Source organism: Garra rufa, chromosome 4 (assembly GCF_049309525.1).
Source record: "Garra rufa chromosome 4, GarRuf1.0, whole genome shotgun sequence".
Taxonomy (NCBI): Eukaryota; Metazoa; Chordata; class Actinopteri; order Cypriniformes; family Cyprinidae; genus Garra; species Garra rufa.
The window spans coordinates 50,555,088-50,573,571 of NC_133364.1; the positions used below are offsets into that span (position 1 = coordinate 50,555,088).

Here is an 18,484-nt window from a genome sequence, read left to right on the forward strand (position 1 = left end):
TACCAAAGTATAAAGTTCAAACTAAAGGCTGGCGAATCAGCAGCTGCCTATTTGCATAGATGTGAAGGGGAATGGGAGGAGAAAACTGGAGAAAACCCTGATTCTAATAAACTATATCAAGAATTTTACAGACAGGCTGTAATAAAAGGGGTCCCACAAGCTGATGCTTCTAGCATAGAAAACAGTCCTGAAATGGCAGGGGGAGACAGTGACACGTGGGTGAGACATTTTGTACATCATGTTGATAGAGCTGTAGAGAAAGCAGGAAACAAAGAGACAGAAATAGACGAACTGAAAACTCAATTGTTAAAGATGCAGATAGAAGCAGAAAAAGACAAATATAAAAGAAAGGGAAGGAAGTGCAGCAAATGCAAGTGCAAGAGCAAACCAGCCAGAGTGATCCCCAACCACAGTTTCTACAACCTGCAGCACCACAGCCCTATTGGCAGACTGGTGTCAGTCAACAATATGATCCCTGTGATCCATACACAGATTGGCCTCCCACCAACAGGGGCAGGGGATTAAAAAGGGGTATGAATGTGAAAAATGATAAGGAAAGGGGTCTGTCTGCTCCACCATCGGGGGGTTGTTTCATTTGTGGAGACTTGAGTCACTGGAAGGGCGAATGCCCACAGAAGGGACAACCTCCTGCAGGGGGATGGGCTCCCTTCGGAGGAGGGGCTCCAAGGAGAGGGGGAGCTGTCCCAAATGCACTCTCATGGCCTGCCAACCAACAGGTGCCCGGTCAATGCCCAGTCTGGGACCAGGCAGGTGATGCAGAGTTTTACTGACGAGGTCAACAGAGAACCAGCAGGGGGGCAAAGGTTGAACCCTACCTACAGGTGCTGAAAATAATAAGCCTATAACAGCCCTAGTGGACACTGGGGCTACTTTCTCCACTGTTACAGGGGGCACGGTGGAAGAAGGAGCACTTTCATCTGACACAGTGAGAGTGCGAGGGTTCTCTGGGGAGTCAGAAAGGTGGCCACTAGCTAAGCCTATTCTTGTACTCCACAGGTGCACTATCACCCTTGTTGGGGAGAGACATTTTAGTGAAATTGGGGGTAAGAATTTTTTTTGTAGTTCAGATGGGATCTATATAAGATTTCCAGATAGCACAATTCATAATTGCTTCACTGGAGGGGGGTTGGTACAAGGGGACAAAGGACAATGGGTTCTAGAAAAGGTGGTGGAAAAAGGGGCAGATATTTATTGGCTATTGCTAACTACACCAGACATGCCAGACGTTACCAAAATTGTACAGAAATGGACATCATGGATGTCCTCAAAATTTTCACTGTCAGCCCCGGTTGATCCGTTGCATTGCACTCTATAATATGACAGGGAGGGAGATGAGGTATATATATGGAAGAATTTCAGAAAGAGGCAGGGATGAAAAATGCTAGGAGTGTCTTAAAATGGACTTTTGAGGCAGAACAGGAATCTATAACACTAAAAACTGATTTGGCCAAACCTGCTGAACTGCAGACCCCAGATTATTCTGTACCATTCCATTTGGATGTCAGTGAGCAAGGGGCTAGTGTGAGTGGGGTACTGTTCCAAAAACAAAACCAACAGTGCAGGGTTCTGTTGTATCTGAGCGCCCCTTTGGACCCAATTGAAAGAAAACAACCCCCTTGTGCGAGATTTGATGGGCCAGACAGGGTTGAAACATTTATAACATTAAGAGCAGATGTGTCAGGGAAGGACCCATTAGGACTTATACGAATACTGGTAGAGAGCAAAAACGCCACAACTGCAGCCCCGGTGGTCAAGGATCTCACAAAACCAGGTAAAGTTATTAGAAGTACTGATTATAGCACTCTCACCCCACATGATATTGTTACAATGGAAACAGGGTATAAAGAGACAAATTTATGGATTGATTGGTTACATGGGAGTGCAGCTGAGTTGAAACTGAGTGGCTGTCTGGCCTGTGCTGCGGCCAGACCTGAACTTAATACAGAACCAGCTCCTCTGCATCCTGAAGACAAATGGGGTTATGAGTATATATTGAGCATGACAAAAATGGCAGAACCAAAGAACTGTTCTGAACTGAGCAAAATCTATCCTGTTACAACTAATCTCACTTCTATAGGGGCTGCACACAAGGTAAGAGAGGGAAATTATACCTGTTTCAACTTCACTTCCTCTGGAAAAATAAGCTGATAGTAGGGAACTTCAGAGTGTCATGGTGCAAGGTAATCCACCAGAGGGGGCAGGAAATGGTGGGGTCATGGGCTAGAGCAGGTCTGTATTGTGCATGTGGTACAGGTGTGATGATATCTAGGCCCACAGAAATAACAGAAGGATTGTGCCCTATGGTGAGGATGGCTGTGCCTTTAACTTTGAATGGAAACAGGTGGAAGCAGGTTGAGAGCAACCTGGTTAGGAGAAAAGAGAACCTCCTCCGTACCAGATGCCTTTGCTGACAGATGAGGGTGCATATGATGATGAGGATGAAGAGGTGTGATCTCTTTCAGAGATCAAGAGAGGGAATTGTAGAAAATACTTTTATGAAAATGCTTTTAAATTTGTGTTTTGGATGTTCTGTGCTTATGAGAAGACGAAATGTTCTGTGCTTATGAAAAGACAAAGTGTACACTATGTAACAGAATCTGTTTAGTAAAATGTGTGTGTGTAGTTGCGAACTCTCTACATGTATGTCATTTCTGAGAAACCTTTGTTTACAGGCACGTAGGAGAAAAGAAGCCCTGCAAAAGTAGTAGCAATTTGAAGGTCACTTTAGACTAGACTTTTGGTCACTCTAAGAAGAAGAATGGGATGGGGCTGTTTTTCTTTTCTGTGCAGGAACGGTTGGCGATAACAGGCCCTGATTGGAGGAGAATGGTTGAATGATATCAGGAGGAGAGACCTGCAGATCAAGAATATAAATACTTGCATTTAGTTTTGTGAGACATTCCTGGACTGCCCAGAATGTCAGATTTGATATTGGCTGTTCTGGAATCCTGAGCTCAGCACTCTTTGACTTTACTATTAAATTGGCTTTAAACTTTGATGCAGACTCGAACTGTTTTATTTAAAGGGGCGAATAAACGGACTGGGGGGAAGTAGGTATTCTTAGAATACCGGCAACTTCCAACGCTCCGTATTCAGGTCATCTGTTATTTCAGTTAATTATCTTGATCTCACAATGTACATTAGCTTGCTTGGGATTATTTTGAATTTTTGGCTCTTTACATTATTTATATTTTAACCTAATGGATTGTGTCCTTTTTTTAGGTTTTGTACATCAAAGATGGATGAATTGATAAAGACAACTGTATACAAAGAGGAGAGATTAAAAGGAAACAACAAGAACACAGATCTAACAATACATGTTTTGGAAAAAAATACAGATGCTCAAAAATTCATTCAAGAAAGGCTTACTACTATAAACATCTCCAAAGATGCAAATTATCGGAGTGTGAATTCTGCAAGTCTGAAAAATCAAAAAGATGGATATTTCTTGTTTACATGTAAACGCTCTGGAGCATTCACCCCCCGAAGTCGAAAGGCCAAAGGATGTAAGGCCTATGTTTCCTTTAAAAAGAGGACAGACTGGCTCAACAAACTGGTTTTTGTTGAAAGGATTTACAGCATTCATTCAGGACATGATCCAACAAGCTCTTCTGAGGGTCACTCAGAAAAAATATGTAAAGAACTAGTCAAGCATATTCAGGATTTAATATCTCTTGGTGTCAAGCCAGGTACAATTCTCTTAAAATCACATGAATGGTCCAAGGAACAAGGGCATACTGATCTTAACAACCGAGCATATTTTGTTACCCCAAAAGACATCGAAAATATCCGGACATGTACGATGCGAAAAAACCAGCAACACAAAGATGATACTAATAGTACAACACAACTTCTTGAGGGTCCTTTCAAAGAATCTGTTATTTTTTATCAACCGTACAGTCCTCAAACAGACCTTGTCATAGTTTTACAAACATCATCCATGAGAGACAACCTTCAAGAATATGGAAGAGATATTGTTTTTATGGATGCAACACATGGAATCAACCAGTATGGCTTTCCTTTATTTACATTAGTCGTCAGGGACAGCCATGGTCATGGTATACCTGTTGCCTATATCATTTTGGGAAATGAAAAGCAGGCCACACTTCAGCTGGCACTGGAAAAGCTAAAACCAACGTTTTCTGTACCTCCAAGGTAAGTTAAACATATATATATATATATATATATATATATATATATATATAATTTTTTTAATTGTAACCATAAAACAACTTCTTTAGTTTTACAGCATGCATCATGTTTTCTCACTCATATTTACAATAACGGTAACACTTTACAATAAGGTTCATTAGTTAAACATTAGTTAATGTATTAACTAACATGAACTAACCATGAGCAATACATTTGTTACTGTATTTACTAATCTTTATTAACGTTAGTTAACACAAATACAGTTGTTCATTGTTTGTTCATGTTAGTTCACACTGCATTAACTAATGTTAACAAGATTTCAATAATGCATTAGTAAATGTTGAAATTAACATTAACAAAGAATAATAAATGCTGTATAAGTGCAGTTCATTATTAGTTCATGTTAACTAATGTGGTTAACTAATGTTAACTAAAGAACCTTATTGTAAAGTGTTACCACAATAACCTATGTCAGATTCAGAACAAACTTGCACTGATTTCTTACCTACATTCTATGATCAGTTTACAGTAGGTGTTGATCTCCGAGCACCTATAATGCATAACAGATAGGTTTGAAATTTTGATTAGCAGCTTTTAATTAACAAATACTTTTTTTTTTGTCCAGGAAACATCTGTAATATAATTTTCTCTGCCTTAAAACTTAAAATGTTTTTATTTTTATAGGTGCTTTATGGTTGATAAAGACCAGGGCGAAATCAATGCCATCCGTAAGGTATTCAACGAGTCAGATGTTCTCCTTTGTTGGTACCATGTAACACAAGTAAGTACTATTAGATTAAATGAAGACTGCATTGAGTTTTGCTCCTTTTGATAGAACTGAAATAAAATGAGTATCCATGTTATTTTTTAATGTAAGAGCAGTGCATACATTTATAACTTTAAGGGACTTCACCAAAAAATGAAAATTACCCCATGATATACTGACACTCAAGCCATCCTAGGGGTGTATGTCAGATAGAAAGAGTCAGATAGGGCTGCCACTAACAACTATTTTTGTATTAATCTATCGACTAATTTACTGATTAATCGATTAATCTAAAAGACTAATTTCCCACCAAAAATCAACAAGAACAATTTATTTTTAATAAAATCTATTAATTTGAGATGTTTTTGTTTATTAAATATTTATGTACTGTAAATATTAAAATGGAATCCAGAAAGTAATGGAAAATAATTTATATAAAACTGTAAAACTTAATTAAATAAGACATGGCTTTTTGATAAATAAAAACAATGAATTTGGAAATAAAACGCATTTCATAGGGCCATTTTGGGGTGGTAATAAAAATAGATGTAAGTGAATAATAGCCTTTAACATGACTTAAAATACATATATAATAGCAATGAGACAATACTAATTAGTTAAAAAATAAAGAATTAAAATCAAGAAACCATATGGTTTTATTGCACAAAACTGTTGAAATAAACAATGTATTATAAACAATAGAGCTAATAGACATTACACTTTACAACAAAGGCCTGCAGAGGGTGCCAATGGCCTGACGATTGTTTTTACACTTCACTGCGCAATCTAATCCTTGTAAATGATAACGGTTTCTGTGGAACATCATACTGTGAATGGAGCTACTGTGAGATGCACGTATGTAACCTACACGTATGTAAATAATTGACGCACCTATATTAAAACTGCATCAAATACATTTAACTGAATTGTAGCATTTGTGAATTCACAATTATGCTTAATTATGATTTTTAAATGGGTTTAATATATAATGCAGCCTTGGAAAACACTCTAACATTGTGTTTCATGCATTCTCGTCAGTGAAATGTTCCACTTCCGATATTTTCGGTAATCAGTCTTTTTTTAAAAAAATGACCTGGCTCTTCCAAGCTTTATAATGACAGTAAATGGGTGATATTTATTAATCCAATGCAAGTCCAGTAAAGCATCCATCCATTTTTTTTTTGTAATAAAAATATTCATATTTAAAACTTAATACACATTTTATTGGACTTCTATAAATAGCAATCAATAGCAATAATTTTGTTTGTTTTGTTACACATTTAAATTATTATTATTTATTTTTTTATTGCCCCACAGGCAGTAACTCGTTGGCTTTCAAGATCTGAATCTGGTGTGAGTGGACCTGAAAAGGCAGATTCAAGACAGCACATCATGCAGTTAATGGCAGAACTGAAATCCTGTTCCACGGTACATTGCTTTTTCCGTTTTAATTTACTGTAATATACCATGCAAACATAGCCTTGGTAACAAGCTATATTGCAACAACAACATGCAGTGCCATAAGAATAAGAATAAGAATAAGAATATGGGGGTTTATGGCACTGCATATTTTATATATATATATATATATATATATATATATATATATATATATATATATATTTGTAGCAATATAGGCAAAAATACATTGTATGAGTCAAAATGATCGAATTTACTTTTATGCCAAAAACCATTAGGATATTAAGTAAAGATCATGTTCCATTACGATATTTAGTAAATTACTACTGTAAATATATCAAAACTGTAAATATGTCAAAACATAATTTTTGATTAGTAATATGTATTGCTAAGAACTTAATTTAGACAACTTTAAAGGTATTTTTAGATTTTTTTTGGAAACCCTCAGATTCCAGATTTTTAAATAGTTGTATCTCAGCCAAATATTGTCTATATATACAGTCATGTGAAAAATTTAGGACAACCTACTGAATTCCATGCTTTTCTGTATCAAGACTCTTAATTAAAATTGATCTGGTCCTTGGCAGGCCATACTTGTCCCATATTTTTCTAATTGTACTTTCATGAACTTTATTATTTACCTTGTTAACTGAGGCCTGTAGAATCTGCGGTGAAGTTTTTGGGTTGTCTGCCATTTCTCTGAGCGTTACACAGTCCGACCTTGGGGAGAATTTGCTGGGCCATCCACTCCTGGCAGGATTGGTGTCAGTCTTGAATGTCTTCCACTTGTGAATAAATTTCCTCACTAAGGAATGATGGACTTCAAATTGTTTGGAAATGGTTGTATTACTCTTCCCAGATTGATAACAGCCAAAATTATTTTATGGAGGTGCCCACACTTGCTGATTATCAGTTAATAAAAGGCATTTGATTACCACAGTATTTGATTTGTCACACATGGCTTTTCCATTTTGGATTTATTTTTAAATAAATGATAAAACAGTGCAATATGCCATGTGTTATTGTTCATCTCAGGTTTTATTGTTTACATTTTATCACAGTGTGTGTTAAATAATTGTAATTTTATAATATCTAATTGTATGTAAAAAAAATAAATAAATAAAAAAAAAACATTAAATAAAACCACATAACAGTATTTACACTACCATTTAGAATTATGGAATATTTAAGATTAATGTTTTTTAAACAAATCTTATGCTCTTAAAGGGTATTTTTATTTGATCAAAAAATACAGTAAAAACAGTAATATTGTGAAACATTACAATGTATAACAATGTTTTCTATTTTAATATAATTTATTCTAGTCATGCCAAAGCTGAATTTTAATCAGTAATTTTCCCAGTCTTTAGTGTCACAATCATTTTTCAGAATTATTTTCTAAAATTCTTTTTATAACAATTGTAAATCTTTATTAGCACTTTATCAATGTAACATAAATTGGCTGAATAAAAGTATATAAAAAAAAAAAAAAAGATTTTACAAAAATTTATGTTTTGTATAAATGTTCTTTTTTTAAACTTTTTTATTAAAAAAAACGTACGACCTATAGATCAATTGCAGTTAATCACAGCACTAAACAACATGCTATTCCTTGTCTATTTTTACAGGAAGATGAATTCAAAAGGAAAGCTGACATTTTTCACTGCCGCTTTAGAAACCTAAAGGATGTGTGCAAGTACTTTAGCAACCACTGGGAGCCAATTGGTCATCTGTGGTCTAACTTTGGGAGGTGCTATAAGCACACAAACAATCTAATAGAACGGTACATGGCACTTTCATGCATGTTCTCTTGACTGTTTATTAGTGGTCTAGCAGAAAGCTAGCATTACATCTTAAGTTTTTTTTTTTCTTGCACATTTGGAGTCCTTGTCTTTCTACTTCCCAATTGTCAGCTGTTTTCAGCTAGACCACATTTGTCAAAAAAAAAAAAACACTTTAAAAAGTTAATGTAATTTTTTTTTTTTTTTTGCTTGTTAATCATAAAGAATCCTGCCGACATTAAAAGGATACATTCTAATTATGCCAACCATGCTCCTCATGCAACCTCAATGTCTTTGCTTTTCTTTCTTGTCTAGCTTCTTCCACCGTTTGAAATACCAGTTCCTCTGCGGTATCCGAAACCGTAGATTGGATCACCTGATTGATGTACTACTGAACAAGACTGACAAGTACTTCAACATAATACAGGATTTGCAGTCGGCTGGGAGGATCTATAACCCTCTAGAATGCAAAATTGAAGAAATAAAGAAATCTGCTCAAAGGATGCTAGACAATGACTGGGCCAAGAGAGTTACTGTAGCTTCAACAGAAACATACATATACAATGTTCCATCTGAGAATAATCCACACATAGTTTACCATGTATGCCCTGCAGAACAGTTCTGCAGCTGTGTTGCTGGTACGAGGGGATGTATGTGTAAGCATCTAATTTTATTAAGTCTTCTCACTTGTGGTGATGGTAAGACTTTTCCAGATATGAACACACAACTGCAAGCCCATGCCAACAACTTGATACAAAGTAATAAGTATACCATTTCCTGCAAAGCCTAAAAAAAATTGAAGTTGAAAGCTTATTTGGAAGAGCAGTATCAAAACCATGTATTGGGACAAATGTGTGTGACTGCTGTACTTTCTCGTATCATAAGAAATGTGCTTGTCTACTACTTGCGAAGGGACTTTTTAATGAGATAAGTGAGACAAAAACAGAAAATGCGATTAACATTTCAACCTATTCAAAATGAAACTGAAGTCAAAGACAGCCCTAGTTCAACTATCAGGAAGCTGGAAAGCATACTAAAGACTCTACAAACATGGGAAAGAATTCCTGAGGACATTGCGAATAAAGTCAATGAACTGGAAGTCCAATTCAAACAAAAGATTTGAGAGACTTTGTGATGACAAGTCACGTAAAATACGTCCACTATTTGCAAACAGAAAAAGAAAGACTGAAAGAGGCATTGCCTCAGAGACAAGGACAGATATCACATCAAGTTTTCCTATCAAGTCAAGAAGAAAACACAAAACAATTGGTGCAAAAAAACAATACAAAACTCAAGGGTTCAAATAAAGTACTTTTATTAAGGTGCATTATTTTTGGCATCATCAAACTTTGTATTTGTTCTTCACTAAATCTGAAGTGCTCCAGTAATCAAGTTGCCATCAATAAAACAAACTTGTATTTAGTCACCTGTGCTTTTAACTAATGTAAAATAAAATAAAATTACACTCCTCTGCGTGCTGTAATCTGAACTTTTCTTCTCTTTGTTTTCAAACAACATTTACAAACAAACCTGGGTGTTGAGTTTATTTCATACAATCCCCTAAAAAGGATAAGAAAACATTGGCCGCTGTGGGCCCAAAGCGGTGAGTGGCCAAATCCAGCTCTGATTCAGGACCAAGGTTTTGCAAATTCATTTTCATTCTTTCAATGCTCCTCCTGCAAATACAAAAAAATGATAATGTCATGTTAAATAACTAATGATGGACCATGTATGTGTCGTCTTTTAGTAACGCACCCCACACTACACTGTGTGGTAAAAAATAAAAATAGTTCAAATCTGTCTTGACTCAAGCTGCTACCACATTTTAATAATCTACACTGTCTAGGGGAAAGACTGGATCTATTTAGTAAATATGCTTATTACTGACATCTTAGTTCACTTATATTTAAAAAAAAATAATAATTATATAATAAGCTGTAGGTGTGATTTTATTTTATTTTTTATCCCTAAATGTTTCCTCATTTTCCTTTTCATAAAGCCTTTCTCTGACAGTTACCAACATAGAGAGTCATCATGCTAGAATAGTTGAGCAGGATGTTTGATGCCATGCCAAGACATGTACATGTATTGTTGCTCTTAAATCGTATGACTGTTTTTATGCTTTTATGCTTAAATGTATGCATGTATAGTAGAAATACAAACCCTTATCAACATTCGGAACATGTTTGTGGACATGTTTTCTCCTTTGACCCTCCTCCTCAACTCATCTTCATCTACCTGGTAGCACTTTCCTTGTGCTGTTAACCTTCCTAAAACTTTGTACACTTTTCTTTCTTTTTCCTCCACTCCCTCATCTTGCCTATGTCTTTCTTCAGTGAGTTGCTCATGCTTTTCTTCCTCCTTGTCCTCCTCCTCCATCTCTTCCTCACTGCAACAGGCCATAGGTTTCCCTATTGCCTCCAACATGGTCATAACTGTCCCTTCTGTTCAAAAATATGTCAGAACTCATGTCAAAGTTACATTTCTGAAATGTGGACAGTCTACAATAAAGTTATTACTAGTGAAAGCCATTTGTTAATTAAAGAGGAATGTAACTCCTTAAGACTTTAGAAGCATTGTCATCATTCTTAGCCTCAGGTCAATTCAGGGCAGTAAAAACTACTAGTTTCTAACACATAAACTGAACTGAGACTAGCTTTTGCAACATTACCAAGCTTATCAATAATAAAATGTTGAAATTCAATGTACCATTAAGAAGAGAAATATAATACAGAGCTAATAGATTTGGTCAAAATAACTTATTTTTGTTTGTTGAGGTAAATAATGTTGTTACATACAGCATTGTTAGGCTACACAGATTTAAGTTTTAGTATAGACGAAGCATCCAAAATTTCACTGCTATTTTGTCAGTGGCAACTGTTATAAATCTAACCTTTAATTTAACTACAAATTGATCCTAGATAAAATTTGGATGATAATCATAATAATTACTTCCGGCGAAACCATGCCCCCATTGAAAACTTAAGTAATACAGTAAAGTAAAGTAAAGTAAAAAAAAAAAAAAAAAAAAGCCTTTTCCAGGCAAAATGACTAGAGCTGTGTAAATGGGATTCAGCTAAAGGTCATTTGAATCAAAAAGTATTAAAGAATTTGTACAATTACCCTGTTGTTCTGAAAGGCCTTCTGCAGATCTAGACGGTTGGGCTAACAGATCAAGGTTAGCTGTGTAAAAAGAAAGACAGGACATAAATGTGAGAAATCTAAAATAAACAGGTTCAACATGACATAATAAACATGACTGCTGCAAGAAATCTAACCAAGTCAAAAACAAAACATTTACCTGGGTGCTGTGCAGTGCCTACTGCACGCAAAGGGATTTGGTCCAGTGGGTTTCTGTCATCTGAATAGAACAACAACAAAAATGTACAACAATTGCTCATTACTATTGCATAAAGACAAAACCACAGTCAATAAGAAAACAGAGCCTCATGTTTATGATAGTTCAGTGTCTGCTTTAGGTGTTTAATTTGTTTGCATCATTGAAGCATCGTTCATTTCTGGTTTAACAAAGCTGCTTTTTAAAGGTTTATTCACACTATACACAATCACAGGTCAAGTGAACTAGTACATTTTTTTTTTTTACCATCTTAAATAATAGTCTTTTTGAATAATGTATACATTTGTAGAGAGTTATGCAGTAGAGTGTAGTTTTGTTATAACATGACTTCTGAGATTTACTTGGCAAACAGAAAATCTACCCACATTCGGCAATTGGCAGGTGTCAATTTCAGAACCTATTTACATGCATTGTGTGTGGACTGAAAACAGCACAAAAGAGATTTATTGTGTGTGCATAGGGGATGAGACAATGCAAACACATTATATTACCTTGACATATGTAGCACATGGGTATGGCTGCACACTCGACATGCATCACTGCCCCACAGGTGCATGTCGCCTGTTAAAACATAATACACAGAAGTCATATATACAGCATGTTTGTGAATCATCTGTGTGAGGTCAGTAACTGAGAATATTTTAGACCATCGATAAAGGCTTTAACACAGTAAACGCTTAATAGTTTGTATACTGATATATCTATATCTATATATCTATATATATATATATATATATATATATATATATATATATATATATATATATTACATATTTCCATATTTTAGCACGTTTGTGCTTAAGTAAACCATACCATAACCCATTCTATTTTCATTTAAAAATGATCATCACTTTCAGTAAACTTGATATCCTAATCCTAATATCCAAAACAATAGGCTGTTGATACACAGGGCAACATCTTGAGCAACTTTGTGTAACGGTGGTTGCCCAAAAAAGTAATTCATTTATAAAAAACAAAACAAAAACAAAGTTCGTCAGATGCAGGAAGCGAACCCGGGTCGCCCGTGTGATGACGCTGTGTCCGGACCGCTAGACCACTAATCTTTGTTAATGACATCAGCACTCAAACTTTACTTGACATACCAACAAAACCTCACAAGAAAGAAAAAAAAAACAATTAGTTATTGATGTTCGGGCGCCAGACAAGTAAATTTGTCACATATTCATTATAGTTATCCCGGATAGCACGCTACACATTACCATCCGCTACATACAAAAAAAATAAATAAAATAATACTAACTTAATCACAAAAACAATACAACTGAGAAAGTAAATACTATTTTCTTGGCTTTTAATGAGGCAGGCAGGGTAACATTCGCATCATATGAACAAAAAACATAATTTCACTACAAAGGTAGAGAAATAATTAAATCAAAACAGAATAACAAAAAAAATAAATGAATAATAAGTTTCTAAATATGAGTGAGCAATGAGTGCAATGTATAATATGTGTGACGATGATTAAGAGCGAACACTGACCAAGCTGGCAGCACGGATGGCTAGACGTGAAGGGCTTGGGAACATGTGTGGCGTCGGCTTGTTTCGGCTCCTTTTCCTGGCTCCAAAACGCCGCTTTTTGAAGTATGACGAAAACCTCCTGTGAAATCCCAAATGGCCAACGAGACATCCACTAGTAAAATGTCCTTTGCCAACAGACTAAACCGGTAGCACACCTCTTCCAACTTTCCCAGAAATCCACAATCCGCCAAATCCACCCGCAAGGGCTGCCTCCCGAAGGAACGTGACGCAACAGTTCCGGTTCGACTTCCTTTCCCCCCAAGTTCCGGTACAACTTCCTCTTGAGTCTCAAAACCGTGCACTATATATACACACCCACGTTCTCCTAATTGGTCTTCGCTTTAATTCGTCATGTGTTTTGTAGGCGGAGTGAAGGAAAAAAATAAAAAACAAACAAAAAGGCAATACGGAGAACACTGGCGACGCCACATTCTCCCCACCAGGTTTAAACAACCCATGGTTGTTAGGAGAAAAGAATCAAAAGCCTAAAAATTCCTCCTCGTCTGAGGTTTCTTGGAAGATATCCTGCAATCTCTTCCTTCCTTGATCCTCCAACTGTTCAGCTGTGGGAAAACACATTTTAAGATTGCACACATGTGCAGTGCGTACATCCTCTCCCGTGGCTTCCAACGCTATGCGGAAATTCACTGGTCCCAATACCTTCAGAACCTGGTAAGGCCCTTTCCATTTAGGTGCCAATTTGGCACTAAACTTGTTTTGTGCACTAGATTGAGGAAAATTTCGAAGCCATACCCGGTCTTTGGTCTTAAAAGTGCTGTCTCTTCTTTTTTTGTTGTAGTTCCGAAGTTGTCGCTGTTGAGCTTTTCTACTACTCTCTTTCACTTGACATTGCAGTTGTTGTATGTGAGAGATTACATCATAAGAGGTGGTATCAGGAGTGAGATCTGGACCGTGCAGAACTTTATCCATGGGCCCTTTCAATTTCCTTCCAAGGTGCAGTTCTGCTGGAGTTACTCCAGTGGTTTCCTGGATAGCAGAGTTAATTGCAAATCTCATCTCAGGTAAGAACTGATCCCATTTATTATGTTTATCATCCACATATGACGCAATCATATTTTTGAGCGTTCGATTAACACGTTCCGTCATGTTGGTCTGAGGATGATATCCCGTAGTTAATTTTGGTGTCACTTTCCATTGTTCACATACCCCTCTGAAAACAGATGAGACGAACTGTGTGCCTCGGTCCGAAAGAATGAAGTCTGGAACTCCCCAACGAGTTAAGATTTCTTTTCTGAAAATGGTCGCAATACTTTGAGCAGTGGCATGACGCATGGGGAAAAACTCAACCCAGCGTGAGTAATAATCAACAAAGACCAGCAAGTACTCGTTTTGCTGTGTACTCCGGGGTAGTGGACCCATAATATCAACTCCCAGCATTTCGTTTGGTTTAATGGTGGTAATTTGTTGGAGTTTCCCTGCAGGTTTCCGATTATCATGCCGAAGAGTTTGGCATTTCACACATTCCCTGACATGATGTTTTACATCAGTCCACATACCTGGCCAAAACGCTACTTCTTGGAGCCGCTTATAGGTCTTATAAATTCCACAGTGACTACTCAGGGGATGTGAATGATAGTGCTGCAGAAGGGTTAAACGGAGACTGTGGGGCACATACACTCTATAGTGTATTTGATCATTCTTCAGGTGAGTTTTATGATACAACTTGTCCTCTACCACTTCATATTGGTCCATCTGAGGGCTTTGTTGTTTTGCCACTGCTAGTAATAACTTTGTTATTTCACAGTCATTATGCTGCTCCTCCCATAAAAGAATATCTGTCACCGGAGGCTCTGAGTGTTGGTCCATCTTTTGCTTGGCATAAAGTGCTGTGATGGGGGAATTTGTGGTGAGTAAAGACCTGGACAGAGCATCAGGGGCGACATTTAGTTTTCCTTTGCGATATTCATTGACAAAGTTGAATTTTTGCAGTCTCAGAACCCATCGGATAAGGCGACTGTTGGTCTTAGTGGATCCCATGACCCATTGCAGAGCAGAGTGATCTGTGACAACAGTGAAAAGTTTGTATTCAAGGTAATGTTCCCACTTTTCTAAGGCCCATATAACTGCCAGACATTCCTTTTCTGTTGCCGTATAATTGATCTCTGCTCCAGTTAATGTACGACTAGCATACGCAATAACTTCCTCTTTGCCTAGATCTTTCCTCTGCGTGAGAATGGCCCCCAATCCAGTGTCACTCACGTCTGTGTATACAATGAAAGGAACTTGAAGATCAGGATGGCCTGAAATGGGAGGTGAGATAAGGCATGCTTTTAACTGGTCAAACGCTTGTTGGCACTGTGTCGTCCAGTAAAACACCCGTCCTTTTTTCTTCAGGGAATTAAGGGGCTCAGCAATTTTAGAAAAGTTTGGCACAAACCGGTGGTACCAACCGGCTAATCCAAGAAACCTCTGAACTTCTTTCAAGGTTTTAGGAACAGGAAAGGCACGAATGGCCTCGACTTTGCTTGAATCAGCTGTGATGCCCTTAGTGCTTACGACATGTCCCAGAAAGGTGATTTCTGAAAGAAAAAACTTGCACTTTTTCAAGTTAATGGTCAAGCCGGCAGTTTCCAGCCGGGGGAGAACAGTTTTCAGGTCACAGAAGTGCTGGTCCACTGAGGTGGAATAAACGATAATGTCATCAATATAGACAAAGCATATTTTCTTTCTCAACTCTCCCAGGACTGTCTCCATCAGCCTCTGGAAGGTAGCAGGTGCGTTTTTCAATCCAAAGGGCATTACATTAAAGTGATATAGACCTGCAGACACAATAAATGCAGTCTTAGCTTTACTGTCAGGATCCATTGCCACTTGCCAGTATCCACTGTTGAGGTCTATAGTAGAGAAAATTGAAGCCCCGGAGAGTGATTCTAGAATCTCTGCAATGTTTGGAAGAGGGTAAGCATCATTTTCTGTAGTTGCATTGACTTTACGGTAGTCGACACAGAACCTTAATTTTCCATTTTTCTTTGGAACCAGGACTACTGGTGAAGCCCAAGCAGAATGTGATGGCTCCACAATTCCTTCTTTCAACATCACCTCCAGTTGCTCTTCCATTTCCTGTTGTTTGACAGGGGATAATCGATATGCTCGTTGTCTGATCGGAACTTGGCAGGTGGTGTATATACGATGTTGCAAGACATCAGTTCGCCCAGTTCGGTGTGTACAAACTCGTGGATTGCTTTCCAGAATCTCAAGAAATTGCTGTTTCCCATCCATAGATAACTGTGCTTTACTTACAGCATCTCGAATTAATGTTGCATCGTCCACACTGTCTCTGTATAATATGGTCAAGGAAGATTGAGGAGGGGGGGACAGCACTTAACAGAGTCAAGTTTAGTTTGCTTTTGCTGGTTCTTTTCCATTCCTTCATTGTTGGCAAGGTATTCAGGGGTTCACTGGCATTACCAAGTTGAAACAGATGTTTTTCATTAAGGTCAGACTTAAAAGAATATTTTTGTTCACTGACATTAATTTGCAGGTCACTGAAAAAATGAAGTCCAGACCCAGAATGATAGCATAAGCAAGAGCTTGAGAGGGGAGAACAACCGCAGGTACAGTAAAAGCTTTATTATGCAGGTGAATATTAATATTTATCCATCCTAAAGGACTTTCTGCTTTGCCATTCGCCAGGTAGAGAGGTCCACCGGACCAAGGCCGAAGCTCATCTGGGGTTGCAATTTGATTCATGAGACTCTCGTGAATTAAAGTGTAGCTTGCTCCAGTATCCAAAATCGCTTTCCCTGACCAGGATCCAACACAAATTGGGACTACTAATTGCTGTGGTATGGTCATGGTTACATTTGAGCTTGAAGTATGAAGTCCTACCTGTGCCTGGGGTTTTTCCGAGGCTGCTACATTGTTATTCGTGGATAGCCCTCCTGATTTTGCAGAGTGGTGAGAATACTTTCCATGAGTGAAATGTTGTTGACCAGACGACTGCTGGGGAGGGGGATGTACATACATTGGGCAGTTGCCTGGAGGATGTGGTCCATTACATCTCCAACACTGAACAGGCGGTTTCTCAGCAGGTCGGTTAGATAAAGGTTTTTGTGAATTGACTTGTTTGCTGCTCACACGACCTTCATACCGAAGCTGTTCTTCATGGTCTTTTTCCAGTTGATGTCCGAGTCTAACCAGATCCTCGACTGTGTTGACACGACTGCGCAGCTGACTTGCAAGGTAAGGCTTGATATTTTTTAGAATCATTTTGACAATCTCATTTTCTGTTAACGTAGCTTTCCATCTTTTACACAGTGCTCGATAAGTGAATGCAAAGTCTCTTACTGATTCTCTTTCTCCCTGAACTCTAGTGCGGACACGTTCAGCCAGCTCATCCTCATAGTCATCAGACAAAAAAGCAGAGAGGAATGCAGTTTCAAACTCCTTCCAAGTAGTTATATTGGAGCGTCTGACTTCCCACCAGTCACGTGCAGTGCCGTGCAACACTGTGCGAAAAGTAGCCAAGAGATCTGCATCTGTCAAAGGATGTAGGGCTAGAAAATCTTGACACTTGGTCAAGTACAACAGAGGGTCAGAATCATCAGTAGGCCACCCAAACGTAGGAAAGGTTAATTTAATGTGGTCACTTTTGACCAGAGGCGCTGACAAAGGAGTGGAAACAGTCTCTATTGGGTGAGTACTAGATACTTGAGTTGTTGTTTCTTCAATTTGTGATTCAGCATTTTGCTTATTATACATTTGGAGTTCATGTTGCATATCAGCCACACACGTACAACATTGCTGAAGATTTGTGGTTACATGATCAAGACTAGCCTGAAGTGCACGTTGAACACCTTTGATATCCTGTTGGACCTCCATCCGTAGCTGTTCCACCTTATCCTGAATTATAGAAGTGAAGGACAGTTCCATTTTTTGAATTTCCTTTGTGATCATCAGTTGCACAGCTTTAATCAATTGGTCGGTCTCAGATACCTCTTGTTGTTTAGCTGCAGTCATTAGGGTGACAACCTGTTGATTGTTGGACTCCACCTTCGCTGCAAGATCAAATATCTGGTTCTAGTGGTGGGAAGAGGATGTCTTCAGTACCTGGGTAAGCTCATTTACAGCTTTCTCCTGTCTTTTCATGAATTCCATCCAATTGTCCCAGTTGCCTTGCACATGAGCATTAATTTGTTGAATTCCCCGCCCAGGAGTGGGGAGGATGCCAGGCAGATCATGCTGAACCATCGAGGGTGATGTAACGTTCATGGATGTACAAATTTGCATGCTGTCATGTTGGGAGGGCCAAGAGAGCGGTTGCACAGGAGAACTGCCTCCAAGAGTAGTAGGAAGCATCTGCACCTGGGTTCTAGGATAGATGAAACTAGGGGGAGTGGAAATGTTATACATGGTTGGGGCATGTGAAGACAATTCTGAAAGGGTCTGGGTTTGTACAGGAAGTGGCCAAATTGGAGTGGAAATGCT

General features: G+C 38.0%; 1 protein-coding gene across 1 annotated transcript; it reads left to right on the forward strand.

Moving 5' to 3' along the window:
* The first annotated feature begins 4,864 nt into the window (after nt 1–4,864).
* LOC141332994 (uncharacterized) lies at nt 4,865–8,807 on the forward strand. The gene is made up of 5 exons (XM_073837947.1): nt 4,865–4,954; nt 6,257–6,367; nt 7,987–8,141; nt 8,455–8,668; nt 8,754–8,807. Exons 1-5 carry the CDS (start codon nt 4,865–4,867, stop codon nt 8,805–8,807), a joined length of 624 nt encoding a protein of 207 aa, XP_073694048.1.
* Nucleotides 8,808–18,484: the final 9,677 nt, after the last annotated feature.

What these genes read in the sequence shown, in the direction of transcription:
- LOC141332994 (XM_073837947.1), top strand. Translation starts at nt 4,865, where the DNA reads ATGGTTGATAAAGACCAGGGCGAAATCAATGCCATCCGTAAGGTATTC. An exon ending in AACTGAAATCCTGTTCCACG is followed by an intron (nt 6,368 to 7,986) that starts GTACATTGCTTT and finishes CTATTTTTACAG; the next exon opens with GAAGATGAATTCAAAAGGAA. An exon ending in ACAAACAATCTAATAGAACG is followed by an intron (nt 8,142 to 8,454) that starts GTACATGGCACT and finishes TTTCTTGTCTAG; the next exon opens with CTTCTTCCACCGTTTGAAAT.